The sequence below is a fragment of the Ovis aries genome, chromosome 6, assembly GCF_016772045.2.
Source record: "Ovis aries strain OAR_USU_Benz2616 breed Rambouillet chromosome 6, ARS-UI_Ramb_v3.0, whole genome shotgun sequence".
Lineage (NCBI taxonomy): Eukaryota > Metazoa > Chordata > Mammalia > Artiodactyla > Bovidae > Ovis > Ovis aries.
Window position 1 is genome coordinate 107,196,114 of NC_056059.1, and position 19,935 is coordinate 107,216,048.

The following is a 19,935-nucleotide window of genomic DNA, read 5'->3' on the forward strand; positions in this document are numbered from 1 at the left end:
CGGGTCCTGCCGCTCCCCACACTGGCGACCCCCGCCGCCGCAAGCGCGCGCCGCACTCACCTGAGCCGCGCCTCGGCGGTCCAGCCGGTCCGGCGCCCGAAGTCGGCTCCTGGGCTTGGCCATGGGCAGCGCCGTGGAGCCCCGGCGGCCAGCGGAGCGAGTTTTTTCAGGACGATCCGGGCCGGCGGGCGATACGCCGGCGCAGGCGCCCGCGGAGACCCGGCGGTGGCGGCGGTTCGCGGCTGCCCTCGCGCCGGGGACTTTGCAGGCGGGGAGGCGAGGTTATCACCGCCGCCGAGGGGAGGAGCAGAGGGAGGAGCGGGAGCGGGAGGAGGGGACAGAGGAGGCCGGGCCCGCAGGGAGAGCGTGTCGGGCCGAGGAGGATCGCGAGCGCCCACTGCTGCCCGGTCCGCTCCGGTGCTGCCCCGGGGTCGGGTCGGGTCGGGTCGGCTCAGAGTCCGGCTCGCCACGCGGCTCCCGGGGTGGCCGGGCAGGGCTCGGGAAATCCCGCCGACAGGTACGGCTCGAGTCAGTCCCGCCCCTCGCCTGGCGCGCAGTTCCCGGGGTTTCAGCCCTGGGAAGCTGGGGGTGGGGATGGAACTTGGGGAGGGGACCAGCTCTCCCTCCCGGGAGGGTGGGGCCGGTTGTGGGTTGGGTGATGGCCGTCCCTGCGAACCTGGGACATCCTGTCTCCACCGTCTCTCTTGTTTGGGAAGGCGAGGTCCTTCCTAACCCTGAGCCCACGTCTTCCTCCACTCCCCGGCCTCGCCGGGTCCTCCCACGTGCGTCAGCACGGCCGATCTCCGTCAGGGCAGGTGCCCACCTTAGGCATCGGTTGCTCCCTGCGCCGCCCAGGAAGCGAGGGGAGCCATCCACTCGCACCGCAGCCGGACCCGGACGCCGGCGGCCGGGCAGCTGGAGCGAGGATCCGCGCGAGGACCCGGCTCCCCAGCGCTCGGTGTCGCCATTCAACACTCACTCCCTCCCTCTTCGGTTTCGCGTCCCCGGAGCGGATGCGGATTCACCCGGAGAACGCAGAGCTTTCTCAGCTCTGCCTTCGCTGGTGCATCGGGATTGCAAACGTCAGCTCTGAAATTAAGCCGGTCCCCCTGCCCCGTTCCCCCGCGTTCCTGTACCTGGGAAGTTTTGTGTCAGAACTAGACCAGGCTTCACTCTCATTTCAGATGTAAGGTTTCCAGGGACCCAGGGTAGGAATCCCCTTGGAGAAGCTAGGCTGTCTCTCTATCCGAGCCCAAACTAGTGGCCCTAAAAGGCAGATCAGCCAATATATTAAGAAATTAAATAAAATAAAAAGAAAACGTGCCAGATGAGTGTCAAAGTAATTTATTTTAGATGACATTTCAGTCGCTCTTCCATATCTTAAGTACTGGAAAATAAATGTTTGGAAGAAATCAAATTTGCCCTTCAAGTGTAAAAAACCTCTCATTAACTTTGCTCAGATTAAAAATACACACCCACCTAAGTAATACATCCTGTAGGAAATTGACCTCTTTCTCGTGTAGTGTTACCCACTGTCCTTTTAGAAAGCAAAACGATGATCAGCATTTTCTGGCTGTCTAATAAAACCAGTAGCATCTGGGAAGCCAAGGCCAAGTCTTATTTTGGAAAATAAGATTATAGAAGTTTTAATGATCCTGATCGCTTCTTTGAGCCAGACTAATATTGACATAATATTTTAGAACTTTTAAAATACATTTGGAGTACCTTTGTGTTAAGTTGCTTCTATCATGATCCACTCTTTGTGACCCATGGACTGTAACCCGCCAGGCTCCTCTGTCCATGGGGATTCTCCAGGCAAGAATACTGCAGTGGGTTGCCATTTCCTCCTGGAGGGAATCTTCCTGGCCCAGAGATCTAACAGTCCTCTCTTACATCTCCTGCTTTGGTAGGTGGGTTCTTTACCACCAGTGCCACCTGGGAAGCCCAAGAAAATGGCAACCCACTCCAATAGTCTTGCCTGGGAAATTCTATGGACAGAAGAGCCTGGTGGCTCTAGTCCAAGGGATTGCAGAGAGTCAAGCACAACTGAGCCACTGAACACACACACATGTATGTATTTTAAAAAGTCACTTTAATCAAACTTGTGGTTGGGGGCTGGGTGTGGAGGAAGGTAGTCAAAACAAGTCCAGTTAAAAGATAGATAAATATCAGAGATATAATGCACAGCATTACTGACTATAGCTGACACTGTTGTATGGGATGTAGGAAAGTTGCTAATAGAGTAAATCCCAAGAGTTCTCATCACAAAGAGCCTTTTTTCTGTTCTTCTTTTCCTTTTTATTGGGTTTCTGTGAGAATGAGTCTGTTGGCTGAACTCATTGTCATAATCATATCACAATAGACGTAAATCAAACCAGAAGGCTGTATGCCTTAAAATGATGTATGCTGATTATATCTCAGTAAACCTGGAAAAAAAACAAAGTCAGTTTAAAGCCTCTCTTTGAAAAGCCTTAACATTCAAATTTGCATTAGCTTCTAAAAAAAGTACTTTTCCTGCCTCATTCGATGAAGCCCTGTAAAATCATGTATGATGAGGTTGTGCAGGTCAAATGGTAGTTTCAAATATACCCTTGCCAAGTACTGGAGTCCTTAAGCTCCTACCAGCAGCTAAGCCCAGCGCAGATCACAAGTTCTTCAAAATAGGGAGCCACTTTGATGTCCTAAGTTGGTATGATTGCTTTTCCTTAGGAGTTCAAAGTGCCTTTGGGCCCACAGTCTGGATTTCACAACTCATTTGTGAGATGCAAAGTGAGACTGGCAGTGATTCCATTTGCACCCTGGGAGCCAAAGTCCGGTTAACTGATCTACTTAGTTCCCCACTACAAGCCCTAAAAGGGAACTAGAACCTCAGGCCGCAGCCCTGAGACTCTGTCACAAGCTTCTCTTGCCCCAAATGACTCCAGACAGATCTGGCCACTGGCAAGGATTGGTGTTGTAGCTTCTCTCTCTTTTTTGATTTTGGCCAGCATTCATCGATCAGTGATCAATATTCTTATGCTTAAGTAAATAAGAAAGTATTCACTGGTTATTTTGTTCTTATTTAGCAACTTTGTTGCTGTTATTGTTGTTCATTGACTAAGTCCTGTCTGACTCTTTGCGACCCCATGGACTGCAGCATTCCAGGCTTCCCTGTCCTTCACATCTCCCAGAGTTTGCTCAAACTCATGTCCACTGAGTTGGTGACATCATCCAACTATCTCATCCTCTGTCACCCCCTTCTCCTCTTGCCCTTAGTCCAAGCATTAGTCTTTTCCAATCAGTTGGCTCTTTACATCAAGTGACCAAAGATTGGAGTTTCTGCTTTAACATCAGTCCATCCAGTGAATATTCAGGGTTGATTTCCTGGCTTCCCTGATGGATCAGATGGTAAGGAATCTGCCTGCAATATGGGAGATCCAGGTTTGATCCCTAGATCAAGATGATCCCCTGGAGAAGGGAATGTCTACCCATTTCAGTATCCTTGCCTACAGAATTCCATGGACAGAGGAACCTGGTGGGCTACAGTCCATGGGCTCACAAAGAATTGGACATGACTCAGCAACTAACACTTCCTTTTGGATTGACTAGCTTGATCTCCTTGCAGTCTAAGGCACTCTCAAGAGTCTTCTCCACCACCATAGTTCCAAAGCATCGGTTCTTTGGTGCTCAGCTTTCTTTGTGGTCCAACTCTCACATCCATACATGACTACTTGAAAAATCATGGATCTTTGTCAGCAAAGTGATATCTCTGTTTTTTTAATACGTTATCTAGGATTGTCATAGCTTTTTTTCCAAGGAGCAAGCATCTTTTAATTTCATGGCGGCAGTCACCATCCACAGTGATTTTGGAGCCCAAGAAAATTAAATCTGCCAGTTTCCATTTTTTCCCATCTATTTGCCATGAAAAAGATTCCTAGCCCAGTGCTTTCTGTATTTGAATAGTTTATGTTTGCTTTTGTTATCTCCGGTTTTCTACTTTTCCTCAAATGTATGATGGAAGAGAGGTCAAGAGAAGGAGAATTAGAGGGAGAGAGAGAGAAAGAGAGGGCTTGCGTCCTCAGAAGACGTCGAGGACTCAGAGTCACCCTGCCTTCCTGAGCTCAACCTGATTTTATCTGTAAGGCTCCCCTGTACAGCCTCAGCCTTTCCTCCCTGAATGGCCCTTTGAAACTTTCAGGTTAATAGCATGAATATTAAGGAGTCCAGTGGGATTCTTTATAAGCAGAGGAAATTGGGATCAGGTTAAAAATCCAATTTTAATAAACTTTCCAAGTCTTGATTTAGATGATGCACTAATGGCTTTCAGTGCTGAATCACCTTAACAATCAATGTATTTTTAAAAGGTCCTTGTTGTAGAGAAAGCTGGATGGGTATCGTTTAATTGTAGACTGTGCATCCCTGTCTTCATAGAAAAGATCACGTGTATAATGGATGAGAGCAGATATGAAATGCTGCTGTGCACAGAGATGGTTGGGAGAGGAGAGGGCGTTCAGTTTGAAAGATAGTTTTCACTCATTTGACCAAAACAAAGGGAGTGTGATTGCACTGTGTGAAAATGGTATCCTCAAATAACTCCTCTAATTTGATTGTGCTGAGGTCTAGAATTGTTTCCATTTCTTTTGACTTGCTAATTAGCTGGAGCAGAAGGCTTGTGAGAATAGAAAAATGATGGTCATATCCAGAAAATACGTAGGATTGTGATTCCTCCCAGCCATCGCACCTGTCACCTGCCTACCCCACCAGCCTGTCCAACTCCCAACCTTATCTGTGCGTCCTTGAAAATGACTCATGCCTCTGTGATTAATAGACTATGGGATGTTTTTCTGAAAACAGGACTTTCATCCCCTTAGTAACACTGGAGATACTCACGGCACATGTGGTGACAAGTTTCAGTTCTAACTTTTGCCTTTACAGGACCTAGCCTTGTCCCATATTGCTTATGTAATTAATTAAACATTAAAGTTATATGGCATGTCTACATCACCATAAAGAAGCATGTGTGTGTGTGTTCAGTGAAACAGTTGTGATCTGGCTCCCCATGACCCCATGGACTGTGTAGCCCACCAAGCTCCCTTGTCCATGGAATCCTCCAGGCAAGAGCACTAGAAGGGGTTGTCATTTCCTTCTCCAGATATATTGATATTATTTTTACTTATTTAAATATTTTCTGAGGCCCCCCAAATCAGTATTTCTTGGGAGTTTAAAAGAAATTACGATATTTTTGAAAGGCCCTGAAAGTACCTTGGGCTCTCAAGATTTCTAACGGAGTGGTTACCCCTGTGTTGGTGGTGATGTTGCTTAACTGATTCTGGTAAAGAGGTGCAGTGGTAAAGAATCTGCCTGCCAATACAGGAGACAGAGACATGGGTTCAATCCCTGAGTCAGGAAGAATCCCTGGAAATGGCAACCCACTCCAGTACTCCTGCCTGGAAAATCCCATGAACAGAGGAACCTGGAGGGCTACAATCCATGGGGTCGCCGAGAGTCGGACATGACTGAGAGACTGATCACACAGAGTATTATGTATGAAACCGCAATTCCAGACTCATACTTCAAGGTCCATTTGTTATGTTGGATAAACAACCATAGAAAACATGCTGCTTTTATTTTGGGCCCTGTGTCAAGCTTTGCCCCAAATTACACACATCAGTGCTGCAAAAATTGCAATATTGCAGCCCTGAAGTGGTCCTTTTGTTCAAATTGTTGGATCCTGCTGAGTGCCAGAAAACCTTCCGGGCCATAGGAAATTGTGGCACTCTTTTTGATTTCAGGTTTGCAGGGACCAAAACTGATGATGCTTTGACAAGCAAGTCTCGCTGATTCTCTCTTTTAGGCCTCATTCAAGGATCCTGAGAGGTCCAAACTCTTCAGGAAAAAGAAAAAAGAAAAAAATGGCTCTTTACTTCTCTCTCTAGCCCTGTCAGTTCAGTGAAAACATTTACTGGGTACGTCCTAGACAGCAGCGGTGGTAAGTACCTGGGTGGAGATGTACAGAGAAGAATAAAGTGTAAGCCCTAACCCAAAGGGGCTCACAGATGTGCAGAACAGAAAAATTACAATTCAGCCTGACGATTCTCACACGCTCAGGTTCCCGGTGTACTAGGAAGGTCGATGGAACATTTGGAATGTGATTCTCACGCCCTTATATTCTACCCTGAACTTGCAGCTTCAAGCAGCACTTGCTATTTCTAGCAGCTCTCTCCTCTCGGAGTCCCTGCTGAAGTCCTCCAGAGTGTGGCCTTATTGTCCCTGAGAACCGGCAGGGCTGCCTTCTCACTTCTGAGCCTTGTTTTGATTCCAGATTTAAAATAGAATCAAAACGATGAGAAAAGTCTTGAAAGGTGCTCGTGAGTTCTCTTTCTGACTTTTATAATACTTTTCTTATAAAAGAGTTTGTTATGACACTCCAAAAGAGCTCGCTATATATATATATTTTTTTTTTCTCCTTTATGGTAGTAATGTGTATTTTATAGAACACTTTGAAGCTCAGACAACTTAGCTCTAAAAGAAAAAAAGCATTTGATATTTAAAATGATCAAGTTGACATATCTCAATATATTGGTAACAAAATTTATTATGAAAAGCTAAAATGGCTAGCTTGCAAATATGATACCTCAGTTCCTTTTTGTGTCTATCCTGTGGCCATGAGAAACCTCAGTGTGAAAACAAGGTCTGACCTCTGGGACACAGAAGATGTCAAAACAAATGGATCAAAGACTGATTAGGACGGAGACTCAATGAAAGCCAGTAAAGGATTCGCCTGCAACGTGGGAGACTTGAGTTCAATCCCTGGGTTGGGAGGATACCCTGAATAAGGGAAATGCTACCCACTCCAGTATTCTGGCTTGGAGAATTATATAGTCCATGGGGTCATAAAGAGTTGGACATGACTGAGCGACTTTGAGCAGAATTCCATGTTAAAAAATGGCTAACTTGTACAAAGTTGGGAAAATGTATTAGACAGCATGGGAAATAAGGTGGAGGTATGAAGAGGTAAATGAAAATCATGGCATTTATTGATAAACTTTGTGCTAGGAGATCTGAATATCTTATCTTTATTTTGTACACAGACATAGAGCAGTTAAGGAAGTTCCTAAAGGACATACAACCAGCAATGCTGGATTTAGGACCAGGTGAGCATCAAGTCCTTCTATGTTTTTTTTCCCCCCTGTCTCATGATATAATTTCTCTTTTCTTGCTTAATTTCATATATTCACTTCATAAGAAAGAAGAGTCCAGTGGAGTTTATGGTCTATCTCTTCCAAATGAAGAAGAGATTAGGGGTTCTCTTCAGGCCTTGAAAAGATACTTACATTCTAGGAATTATCCATAAGGTATTTAAATCCCATATTCATGATACTGTTATAATTGCATTTAGTAAACTAACTCCAGGCTTAAAAGCTCAGTTCTCAGTGTAATTGTTTTTCTCGCCCTGCATACATTTATGATGAAGATGTATCGCTGGCAAGCTTTATCTCACACTGTGGCCCTTGATTTCAGGCAGGGCTTGAGATCTCAGCTCTGGTGTCTGTGGTCATTCATTTATTCCAGCATCATGTAGTTTTTAGTTCTCAGTCTGTGTCAGGTACAAGGTGGGCCCTGGAGATACAGGAGTGGACTGGAGACAGCGCTCCCTATTGTCTTAGAGCTGAAAATCAGGAAGGTGTCCAAACATCCTTTGGAGGATTGAATGCCCTTCCCAGCTCTCGTTCAGGAGTCAGCCTGCCTTTCTGGATTCACTCTACCTGGAAGCTGTTCTGATTGGTAGAGACATTCTGCCTGCACAGGGAAGTGGATGAACTTGTGTGTCAGTGTGCACGTGTGTGCTCAGTTGATCAGTCGTGTCTGACTTTTTGCAATCCCATGGACTGTAGCCCACCAAGCTTCTCTGTCCATGGGATTTTCCAGACAAGAATACTGGAGCAGGTTGCCATTTCCTCCTCCAAGGAATCTTCCCAACCCAGGAACTGAACCCACATCTCCTGCATTGGCAGGCAGATTCTTTACCTGGGAAGCTCAATGAATGGACGTACTTGTGAATGAACTGAGAAGTGTATCTTCAGATTATCCGTTAGCTTGGCCTTTCTTCCTCTTGGGAGCAAGATGCCTGTAGGAAGTGTCCAACCCGCTTGACTCCTTTGCTGCCTCTTTGGGATCCACCTCTATGGGAGAGAGGTCTGTTCTAGCCTGGGGCTGTCTCTTCCCCCCTAGGTAAGTGCCCAGTTCTGGGGTTCAGCTATGCAGCCCTCTTAGCTCTCACATGGTAAGTTTCTGCAATCTCTTTTCCCTCAGTAAAAAAGGCTTACTTAGCTGATGTCCATCTTGGTCATTATGGCATGGCATGGAATAGGGGTGCCACGTACAGAAGTTGATTTAAAATCTCCCAACTGGCGAACTCTTTCCCCTTTGTCTTAATTCACTTACTGCTCATGGTGTTCTCACAAGGCAAGGATACTGAAGCGGTTCGCCATTCCCTTCTCCAGTGGACCACATTTTGTTAGAACTCTCCATCAGGACCCGTCCATCCTGGGTGGCTCTACACAGCATGGCTCATAGTTCATTGAGCTGAACTGCCTGTAATTAGCACTCATTAGGTACCATCCTGTGCTCTAATTGTTAACCATGGCCAAGGTCAATTCCTGGGGTTACTGTAAGTCTGTTGGGTTCATAGTTTATATCTTTTAGGCCCTACTCATTCTTGGAAAGAGAATGTGAAGTAAATTCTCCCAAAATAAACATTCAGGACAGATGAGACACCTCAAGGGGGCAGATTCCAGATCCAGGTTGCCAGGGTTCAGATCCTAGATCTGCAGAATGAGCTCTGTGATGTCACCTGAGTTACTTAGCCTCAGCTTCTTCTTCTGTAAAGTCGTGAAAATGGCCCCCTTCTCTTCTTATTACATGGAAAGCACCTGGTATATAGTACACACTAAATGTAGCTGCAGGCAAGTCCATCCACAAGCAGGCAGCAGCATCAGCCTCATGACAACTTCTTGGCTGACCACAATGGCGACATGCTATCAATTTTGGTGTAATCTCAGTTTCTTAAATATTAAGATGTAAAAACCTTAAAGTCAGTTAAATGCAATGTTATTTCTTAGAATCTTTGAAATGGCATCCCTATATGATGTATCATAAATTTTTCTTGTAATTTTCACATTACCTTTGCAGTTACATGTTATAATAGAGAATAAGGAAAGCCAAAACCATGGAATCAAATGTTGAGGTACTTAATTAGTAAATCATTTAATCAGTCAAAAAGAGATGGATACCACTAAGTTCTACGCATATGACAGCTGCTTCATGCATGATCAGTCATGTCCAACTTCTTGCAACCCCATGGACTCCTCTGTCCGTGGGATTTCCCAGGCAAGAATACTGGAGTGAACTGCCATTTCCTCCTCCACAGAATCTTACTGACCCAGGGATGGAACCCGAGACTGGAACCCCTGCACTGGTAGGTGGGTTCTTCACCACTGCACTGCTCGGGAAGCCCCTATGCATGTGAAAATGTGTCAGCCCCTCAGTCGTGTCTGACTTTTTGCCGCCCCATAGACCGTAGCCAGCCAAACTCCTCTGTGCATAGGATTTTCCAGGCCAGAATACTGGAGTGGGTTGCCATTCCTTTCTCCAGGGAATCTTCCCCACCCAGGGATCAAACCATGTGTCCTGCATTACAGGCAGATTCTTTACCAACTGAACCACCAGGAAAGCCCTACCCTCAAAGTGTTTGATGGATTCAGAGGAAAAGATCAGCTGATCAGGGATCAGAATCCTTCACAAAGAGGTGGGATCTGGGCCACATCCATGTAATATAATGCTTGGTTTCAGTAGAAGTGTCAAATAGCAAAATTCTCTACTGAATTTACTGAACAGGTCAGAGGAGAAAAAAGCATACAAGCCACCAATGACACGCAAGTGAGGACTAAATACTGTTTTTAAACTTCCACATCCCAGTATTAAGGGTTAAGCTAGATTTTAAAGTTTACTTTGGCATTTGTTTTGTTATAAAGTAAAACTTGTTCATTATAGCTAATTTGGAAAAAAAAAATCACAGAAAATTAGACAGAGAAAAAAAGAAAACAGTAATACCACTACCTGAAGGCAATTCCTGGATTAAGACTGGGTAGATAATAACTGAAATGAAAAACAAAATTGAAATCACCAGTTTGTTGTACTAGAGTATTTCTAAGTCTATAGCATTTAAAGTTGTTTATGTTTAACTTTATTAAACATAACATTATTGTATATTTGGATTTCTGATTTCTTAGGAAAGGGTGCAAACTGGGGCCTGGTTTCTGATTTTTAAAAAATCAGTTTTAGTAATACTTCAATATTTACTTTATATAGAAAATGAACAAATACATTCTTGTCTGATGATGCATGGAAGTCTGAAGAAGGACAACTCGTCAAGCAATTCACTCACACCCAGTTCTTGAGACAGGAATGAAGAAGTGGGTTTAGATGGAGGAGTAGGTCTTTACCTCCAGAAGACTTTCCAGCCTCTTCCTCATCAAACATCCTCCCTCTCTTCCTCCCCCAAAGTCACCCCTTCTCCTGAATTTTAAAGTTAGAGATTAAATTTGCAAATTGGAATGTGATTTAAATACCAGCACGCATCTCTATTCTGAGTCCCAGACCTTGTGTTCTACATTGCTTATACAATTCATCCATGCCATTGCTTGGAGATGGAATTCTTTGTTACTGCTGCATATTGTGTGAATGTTGGAAGAATCTTAGTCCTACTGTTGATGACGTTCAGGTTGTTTCCAGTTTAGGACTTTCCCAAATCTTGCGTCTGTGAACATTCCAGTGTGTGTCCTTTCGGTGCAAAAATGTAAACATTTATGTTTTTTGTAAACTTAGGAATAGGGTTTCTGCATAGTGAATCAGTATTTTTGCAGTTATACTCAATTATAGGCTATGAGATGATGATTGCTATAATTTCCTGCGTTGTGCAACATAGCCTTGTTGCTTGTCTATTTTATGTGTAGTAGGAGCAGGCAATGGCACCCCACTACAGTACTCCTGCCTGGTGGGCTGTAGTCCATGGGGTCGCTGAGGGTTGGACATGACTGAGCGACTTTACTTTCATTTTTTTCACTTTCATGCATTGGAGAAGGAAATGGCAACCCACTCCAGTGTTCTTGCCTGGAGAATCCCAGGGACGGGGGAGACTGCTGGGCTGCCGTCTATGGGGTCGCACAGAGTCGGACACGACTGAAGTGACTTAGCAGCAGCAGCAGCAGCAGATTGTATCTGTTAATCCCATACCCCTAATTTGTCCATCTTTTATAAAATACATATTCATGACTTTTGCCCATTTTTCTATTGTCTTGTGTTTATTGATTTATAGAAAATCTTTATATGTTTGGGGCAAGTTACTGTGCTTCTGTTTTCCTGCCTACAAATGTGAATAATAATAATGCCTACTTTACATCTTGTTGTTGCTAGGACTATATGAGTTAATGCATGTAAACATTTAGAACCATATGTGGCACATAGTAAGTGCTCCGTAAGTGTTTCCTTTTGTTACTGGTCAGGTTCCCATGGCTAGCACATTGTGGGCACAGAACTCCAAAGAGGCTTCAAACTCCCATTTACCAACATTGCCTTGCAAACAGTTACTTTACAGAGCCAGAAAGATTGGAACTAACCTTGCTGCTGGTGCTGCTAAGTCGCTTCAGTCATGTCCGACTCTGTGAGACCCCATAGAAGGCAGCCCACCAGGCTCCCCCGTCCCTGGGATTCTCCACGCAAGAACACTGGGGTGGGTTGCCATTTCCTTCTACAATGCATGAAAGTGAAAGTGAAAGTGAAGTCACTCAGTCATGTCTGACTCTTAGCGACCCCATGGACTGCAGCCTACCAGGCTCCTCCGCCCATGGGATTCTTCAGGCAAGAGTACTGGAGTGGGTTGCCATTGCCTTCTCCAGGAATTCACCTTTGTCACCCCTAATTGGGCCAACTAGGGCCCTGATGGCTTAGTGGTTAAGAACCTACTTACAGTGCAGGAGGTGTGGGTTCAATCCTAGATTGGGGATATCCCCTGGGGAAGGGACACACTTTGGTATTCTTACCTGGAGAATCCCTTAGACAGAGGAACCCTAGTCATAGCTTTAGAGGAAAATGCTGGTTGTGATTTTATTATAATCACCACACTGCTTTTAAAATATTAAAACTGTGATTTTCCTCTGAAGAGAACAAAGGGTTTTTGACTGAAAATCACTGAACTAGCGGTTAACTCGCTGCCATTGCATGGTGCATTTGGCGTGTTGATTCCAAGATTCCAAAAGTTTCTATAGCATGACTTTGCACTAGGAGGTAATACACACACACACACACACACACACACACACACACACACACACACACAAACAAAAAAATCTCCCCAAACACAGGAATTAAATGTATTTGAAGTTACGCAGTGTGAGCAATGAAGTGTTTTAGGCTCAGTGCCCATCTCTGCCTCAAACAAATTCTCCTGGTTCACCAACCACACTTAGGAAAAAAGGACATTTCTTTTCTCCCCATTTGGGAATTACTTTGCCTCTAGTAGCCAAGGCAGTAGAATTTCTTATAAAAAAACAAGTCAACAGACTGTAGTTAGCCTGCCTTGGCTCCTTCCATTTGTGAGATTTTTACAGATAAATTAAATTCATTCTTTTTTGAGGAGGGAAGCACGTAGAAGACCATAATTTAGGCCTTTACAACCAAAAATGACAATCTTTCATTTATTATTCCTCACAGAGAACAGCTACTAATATCTTCCTTCTTGGTCCCTTAATTAAATTCAGCTTCTTATATTTTTTTTTCTGATTCACTCTGTTTCATTCCTGGATTAACCTAGTTCTTCATAGTTGTAATTTCTCAACTGTTAAATTTCATTTACCTCATTTAAATTTCTGGAGATTTCTTTCCTGAGTGGAAAGTTTGTTTATTTTTTCATTTCTCTCCCCAGGAAAGAAAACCATCTCCTTTAGACCAGGGTTAACTAAATTATAAACATCCACACTGTATTATTCTATATAAGTATATGTGTGACTATAGAATGATTTTGAAAAGGAACAGTGATTGGCCTAAGACTGTCAAGAAAACAGTCTTCTTCATCCTTGAAGTCCCTTCAAAGAGTTACATAGTCCACAAAATCTTGTTCTCTCAACTTCTACAGACTGAATTCAAGGATAAAGTGTGTTTTTGTTCCTGATATTGTTCCCACCTTGGAAGAAAAGTTATAACCAACCTAGACAGCATGTTAAACAGCAGAGACATTACTTTGCGAACAAAGGTCCATCTGGTCAAAGCTATGGTTTTTCCAGTAGTCATGTATGGATGTGAGAGTTGGACTATGAAGAAAGCTGAGCCCCAAAGGATTGATGCTTTTGAACTTTGGTGTTGGAGAAGACTCTGGAGAATCCCTTGGACTGCAAGGAGATCCAACCAGTCCATCCTAAAGGAGATCAGTCCTGAATGTTCACTGAGAGGACTGATGCTGGAGTTGAAACTCCAATACTTTGGCCACCTGATGCGAAGAACTGACTCATTTGAAAAGATCTGATGCTGGGAAAGATTGAAGGCAGGAGGAGAAGGGGACAACAGAGGATGAGATGGCTCAGTGGGATCACAGACTCAACGGACATGAGTTTGAGTAAACTCAGGGAGTTGGCAATGGACAGGGAAGCCTGGCGTGCTGTAGTCCATGGGGCTGCAAAAAGTGGGACACGACTGAGCGACTGAACTGAACTGAACTGATTGCTCCCACCTTCCTGTATAGAGTTATACATACTTGACTGTTGCTGTGTCATTATAGCGCCCCTTGTGGCAAGATGGTACTTTTTGGTACAGTCCATGGACATTGGCATTGGCCATGTAACATGCTTTAACCAATGAGATGTGAGTAGATAAGCCTCATCTAAAGGAAAGCTTTCAATGACATCACTCTTGTTCTTTTCTTGTCCTAAGTTCCTTCATTCTGGTTCCAGAATGAGCATGCACGTGGCATGCCAGGAACCAAGCTATGGTCTCCTACATGAGCCATCAGCAAGAACTGACTATCTAAGGCTTCGAGGGTGTTGAATACTTCTTGTCACTGAAACTGTTTATTAGTTTGTTTTATTCAGGCACCTTCCTTGAAGACAGGGAATGCATTTGCTTTGTTGGTTTTGTGCACAGTTTGGTGCTTGGCTGTCGGCAGAAACTAATAAACATTTGTTGAGTAAGTGAATGACTTGATGAAGCTCTCCAGTGACAAACATCTAACCTCTTCTATGGCAGCTGTGGCTTTTGAAAAATGTTTCTCATTCTGAGCAGAACTCTGATCCTCCACGATTTCTACTAAGGGTGTCAGTGTTCTTCTTTGGACTCACATAAAACCATATCATACCTGTCCATAAGACAGCCCTCTAGGATTTGAAAACAGTGCTGTCCACTATTCAGGAATTTGTTCCCTTTGGTTTATTATCTTTCATGCCTTCACCTCCTCAACCTCCTGAGGGGTTCTACTCTTTTGGTGCAGAGATGCACTCCTAGGCTTCCCAGGTGGCTCAGTGGTAAAGAATCTGCGTGCCAATGCAGGATATGCAGGTTTGGCCCCTGGGTTGGGAAGATCCCCTGGGGAAGGAAATGGCAACCCACTCCAGTATTCTTGCTGGGATAATCTCATGAACAGAGGAGCCTGGCAGGCTACAGTCGATGGGGTCACCAAGAGTTGGATACAACTGAGCGACTAAGCACGATGTAACCATGTCCCCTCCAGAATGTGAGATTTGGCATCAGCACCAGTCTTAGTGTGTGGTCAGAGCATCCCAGAGTGAGAAAGGGTCGTTTCCTCTGGAGTAACCGCCCATCTGGACTAATTATATTGCGTCTAACACAGCCTTTGCTGTTCTTGGCAGCTTCATCACACTGCTGACTCAGACTGAGTCAGTCAAATCCCTTAAGCTTTATTCACGAGTCTTTATGACCACATCATGCCCCGACTTGTGAGGTAGGTTTAAGGGACCCAGATGTCAACCCTAATACTTTTCCTTGTTAAATTCTTCATCTCTTTTCATCTGGTTCGTGGTTTCTCTCTACTTGGGAAAAGGAAAGGTTAGATTTCTGGGAATGGAAACTCAGCTATTAGCCGAGAGAAAGGAGAAACAACCTTGTGTCGTCAACTAAGGAATGATTAGAGAGCTCCATTTTCTGGTCCAGCAGCCTGCACTTAACTGTGTGATGTCGTTCATTGCCAAGCACGTGGTGTCGTCTCTGAATCTGTCAAAGAGAATGGAAGAATACTGAGATCCAGCAACAAACAACACCTCCATTTACGGGTGACAGACTCTAAGGGGCTTCCATGATCCCCGCCTTCTAATAGTGCCTCTGCATAGTTCCCTCTGCTTGAGTGCCTGCGTGTCTTCTAACTTGCTTCAGATCACTAGAATATGGGAATGGTGATAGAACATATGTGCATGCACATGGTAACATTACATGCGACTGTAACACTGTCTTTCTAGAAGGTTCTCCTAACTGGCTCTGAAGAAGCCAGGCTTGTCATGAGCTGCCCTGTGGAGGAAGCCACATGAAGAGGAACTGAGAAGAGCTTCTAACTGTGCAAGAAACTGAAGTCTGTCTCACAGCCTCAGTTGTGATGCTGCTAACAGTCACGTGACCCTGGAAGAGGATTTTTTCCCCAGCCAAAACTCCAAGTGAGACTGCAGCCCAGGCCAACACCTTGGTTGAAGCTTTCAAATGAAACTCTGAAGTGGAGAGCCCAGCAAAGTAAGGCCTGGACTGTTGGTCCACAGAATAATGGTGTGTGTGCTCAATCGTGTCCCACTTTTTGCGACCCCACCTGGCTTCTCTGTCCATGAAATTTTCCAGGCAAGAATACTGGAGCGAAACTGTGATACAATAAAGATATGCTGTTTTAAGCTGCTAAGTTTCTTGCTAATTGTTACTCAAGGATATGTAGCAGGATATGTGCTAATATATCATGAAACCAAATTTAGTTGGAAGCCAAAGCCATCATGAAACTCAGAAAACATACATCCTTTGTCTTTTTTTGGTGGGTTGGATTGACTCGTAGGACCTTTGGTGGACCCAGTGTACCATATACCAAGGACATTAGAAGATCACCTTAATATCCAACCTCAGACAATATAGTTTTTTTTTTTTTTTCTGGTATTTGTCCAAATGATCTTCTGCTAATTCATTTTATTCAATGATCCTCTCTTCTGTTTTCCTGCCTTTGAATTCCTTGCTTCTGTACCCAAGTCTGATTTTTCTTTCTGCACTCTGATCTCTTAACTTTGTTTCTTCACTGGATCGGGGTTCCTGGTTTTGCTGCCTCCTAGACTTTTATTGAGAGGTGTCTCCATCTTGATTCTATTATATCTATGTCTTCCAGGTCTGGTTCTCCCAGGTCTCCTGCCAAAGAGAAGCATCTAATATTCTAGATCCTTTCTGGTAAAAAGCCGTCGGGCAATAGTGTGAATTTCCACACAGTCTTAGATATTGCTGATAGCAGTGGGGCCACCTCAAACATTTTATTATTTTCACTTGAGTTCTTTTACTCTTTGAACATGAATCTTGTCATTATCATCATCATAGTAAAACTCTGTGTACATCTTCACATATGAAAAGGAAACCGTGACTACCAGTGTTTAGCTCAGAATTGTTTGTATGTATATCCTGATGGCCCACTGGCATGTCCCAGCCATACCAGTTTGTTTGTTCCTGCAAAAGTGCTTGTTATCATGAATCTAGCTTGAATCCTGCTTATATCAGAGACTGGATACTGGGGCCTGAGGAAGAAGCTGATGATTGGGCTTTTGTGTTTGTATCAGCCATGCTGTTTTTACATGCAGTTGAGCTTTGCAGAGAGAGGAAGGGCTCTGGATTTCTTTAGACCTAATGCACTTTGTTTTCTTTTTTTTTGGCTGCACTGGGTCTTAGCACATGGGATCTCTAATTACAGCATTTCAGGGTCTGGTTTTGGACATGCATTGAGAGCACAGTCTTTACCACTGGACCATTAGGGAAGTCCCCTTCATGTACTTTAAATACCATGCCTATGGAGATAGAGAATCTAGGAGCCCAGATTCTACTCAGCCAGGCTTGTTCTTTAAAAGCAATGGGATCTTAGACATGACTTTTCAGGTTCAGGCAATTTCTCCCAATGTATCTCTGTAGAAGAAAAACAGGCTACAAGCAATTTGAGTCCTGCCTGTTAGATGGCCTTAGAATAATAGAGAGATCAGAAAGGAGACTGAGCTAACCACTCATTCCAGCCCTTCATTTTGCCAGCAGAAAACCAGAAACACAGAAAGGTCAAACGCCTGGATCAAATTTCTGCAGTTAATTCATGGCTCCATCCAGACCTGATTTCAGACAAGGTAGCCATGGTGTTCTTTAAAAGGCTGTAAAGAAATTAAAGTCCAGAGGAGAAAGTCAATCACTTCTAATTACTCAGAGGGGAGGTGGGAGAGAACGCACGAGGCCAGACCTGAAAGGACAAGCACACAGATCCAGGGAATACCATTGTCCATCTCCTGTCTAGACTTTGAGGAGTCCTGATAGCAGGCGAGGATGAAAATAGTATCCCCTAAGTGGAGGGAGACCAGGGTCTAGGAAAGGAAGGCGTCAGCCCTGATGCTCTTACCCCAGGGATCCCATGTAGAAGGAACAGACCTCTTAGACAAAGTTTTGATATGATAAGACTGTTTATTTCCTTGTTTGTGCTCCTGAGCATTCAGCAAAAGGCATATTGATTTTCATTATTTTTCATTCCAGCCCGGCCTCAGCTGTATGGTGGGGAGTTAATACACACGTCTTTTCTGTCTGGGCCAGGGTATCTGAAGAAGATTACTACCCTCTGAGGCCAGCAGGATGGTGATAGCAGGAACCAGAGAGGGATGCAGAACAAAGGAGAATCTGAAAAACGAGGTCAGAAGCTCAGCATCAGGTGCTTCTCCCACTAAGATATTCTCTTTTAAGTGTCCACTTTGGAAGGACTTTTCTTTCTTGCTTATAATCCACTTAGGGCCTAGATTGAAGGTCGCTTCTCTCAACCAGGTCTCCAGAATTGACCACCTACTCCCTCCGTCCCCTCTTCTGCATCCTTACAGCCTTTAGCTGGACATAGATACCTCTACCTGTCATCTGTCTTGTTAACTGTAGAGGGTCTGTCTGTCCTACTAGATGACCATCTTTCTCCAGGAAAAGTATCTTTTTTCTTTTACATACCCTACCTCCAGACCCCACAGAAGGTGGCTAAAACGGGCACTTAAAGGTGGCAGATAATTGTGAAATAAGGCTTCCCTGGTGATTCAGTGGTAAAAAATTCACCTGCCAATGCAGGAGACACGGGTTCCATTCCTGTGTTGGGAAGATCCCCTGGAGAAGGAAATGGCTACCCACTTCAGTATTCTTGCCTGGAAAATCCAATGAACAGAGAGGCCTGGTGGGCCATAGTCTATGAGGTCATGGAGTTGAACATGACTGAGTGACTAAACAAGAATAAACCCTGAACTACATAGTCTCTTACGGAGAAGTAGTGGCACACTGAGGTAAGCCAAGAGCCTCTGGAGTCACATGACCTGGATTTGATATGAGGCTCCACTGAGTGCTTGCCTTGTGTCTTCCACCAGCATCCTTGGCTTTTCTGTGCCCTATTTCCTTAATCAGTAGAGGTCAATGTTATTAGTACCTGCTAATTGGGGCTGGGGTGTATTAAGGGAGTTGTTTCATGAAAGGCTGTTTGAACAGTGCATCAGGCATTTGCAAAACATTCCAATAATAGGTTATCCAAGATGGTGCTAGTGGTAAAGAAGTTGTCTGACAATGCAGGAGATGCAAGAGATGCAGGTTGGATCCCTGGATCAGGAAGATCCCTTGGAATAGGGAATGGCAAGCCACTCTAGTATTCTTGCCTGGAAAATTCCATGGACAAAGGAGACTGACAGGCTATAGTCCATGGGGCCACAAAGAATTGGACACAACTGAATGAATTCCCATCCATCCAATGGTAGACCATATGCACTGGGTTCTATAGTCCGACTCTATGCCTAGTGGCATCCCACCAGAGCATGACAGAGCAAACTGGATGCTCCAGCCTGGCTTTGTCAACTCTCCCCAGTTGTCCCTTCCCTCCCAGAATGACCTCCCCTACTGTCAGCTGTCCTCTTCCTGACACTAGGGATGTGTCCCAAGGCCCAGGTGTCCTTGTCTCAGTTTCCTTGTTTTGACTCTGCCTTGGATTTCCCAAGGCTGGACTGTAGAAACATCAACCACTGTATAGGCATCCATGTCCCAACAACCTACTTTATTCAGTTTAAAGAGGGTTTGGATTTGGGTTGCATCTCTGAGTCTATGCGATGACCACACTGGGGATTCTAGATCTTATTGTCTGATACATTATGATGGAGGGAGAATCTTGGCCTCTAGTGCCTCAGGGTATGTAATTCTTGACTGAGAATCTCCTGTCTTTTTCTACCAGTTTATTGATTGGGTGAGGGATTTCCTTTGGTGATATAAGTGAGTGATAATTACCATGATAATTACTTCAACGTGAATACCTATGGACTTCTGGGTCAGTCGTTCTCAAAATGTGGTCCAAGGTCAGCAGCTTCAGCTTCACCTAAGAATGTCACGAATACAAATTTTAAGACCCCAACCAAGATCTTCTGAGTAAGATACTCTGAGAGTGGGACCAGTGGTCTCTTTTGTCACAGGTCCCCCAGGAGACTCCAGGAGATGCTGGCGTGTATCAAGAACCACTAGTCTCACCCGTGAAACCACCTTAATCTGTGATGATACCACAGATGACCAAGGAAATCCCTGCTAGGAATCTACTTCATACCTTTACCAGGTAAGAGACGTTAAAATGGTGTTTCACAAACTTCCATGATAACAAGCGTCATAAGGCATAACGTGGTAAAAATCAGTCTCAAC

The 19,935-nt window shown here is 44.4% G+C and overlaps 2 protein-coding genes across 6 annotated transcripts in view; one reads left to right on the top strand and one right to left on the bottom strand.

Annotated features, from left to right (window-relative positions):
• HS3ST1 (heparan sulfate-glucosamine 3-sulfotransferase 1) overlaps positions 1-255 on the bottom strand; it is a 36,083-nt gene extending 35,828 nt beyond the window's left edge. For all 3 annotated transcript variants that reach the window (XM_027971184.2, XM_042251658.1, XM_042251656.1), the window contains exon 1: positions 61-255. The gene's annotated coding sequence lies outside the window, so the exon portion shown is untranslated. The remainder of the gene's footprint in view (positions 1-60) is intronic.
• LOC105607312 (uncharacterized) overlaps positions 122-19,935 on the top strand; it is a 34,823-nt gene continuing 15,009 nt past the window's right edge. The window contains exons 1-4 of one of the 3 annotated variants that reach the window (XM_060417678.1): positions 122-5,968; positions 7,071-7,133; positions 17,833-17,928; positions 19,716-19,852. In XM_060417678.1, coding sequence (XP_060273661.1) covers positions 122-1,093 — 972 coding nt within the window. In that variant the 3' untranslated portion in view covers positions 1,094-5,968; positions 7,071-7,133; positions 17,833-17,928; positions 19,716-19,852. Of the gene's footprint in view, positions 6,395-7,070; positions 7,134-17,832; positions 17,929-19,715; positions 19,853-19,935 lie in introns of those variants that run through there. The other 2 variants (XM_060417679.1, XM_060417680.1) reach the window with 2 other exon arrangements.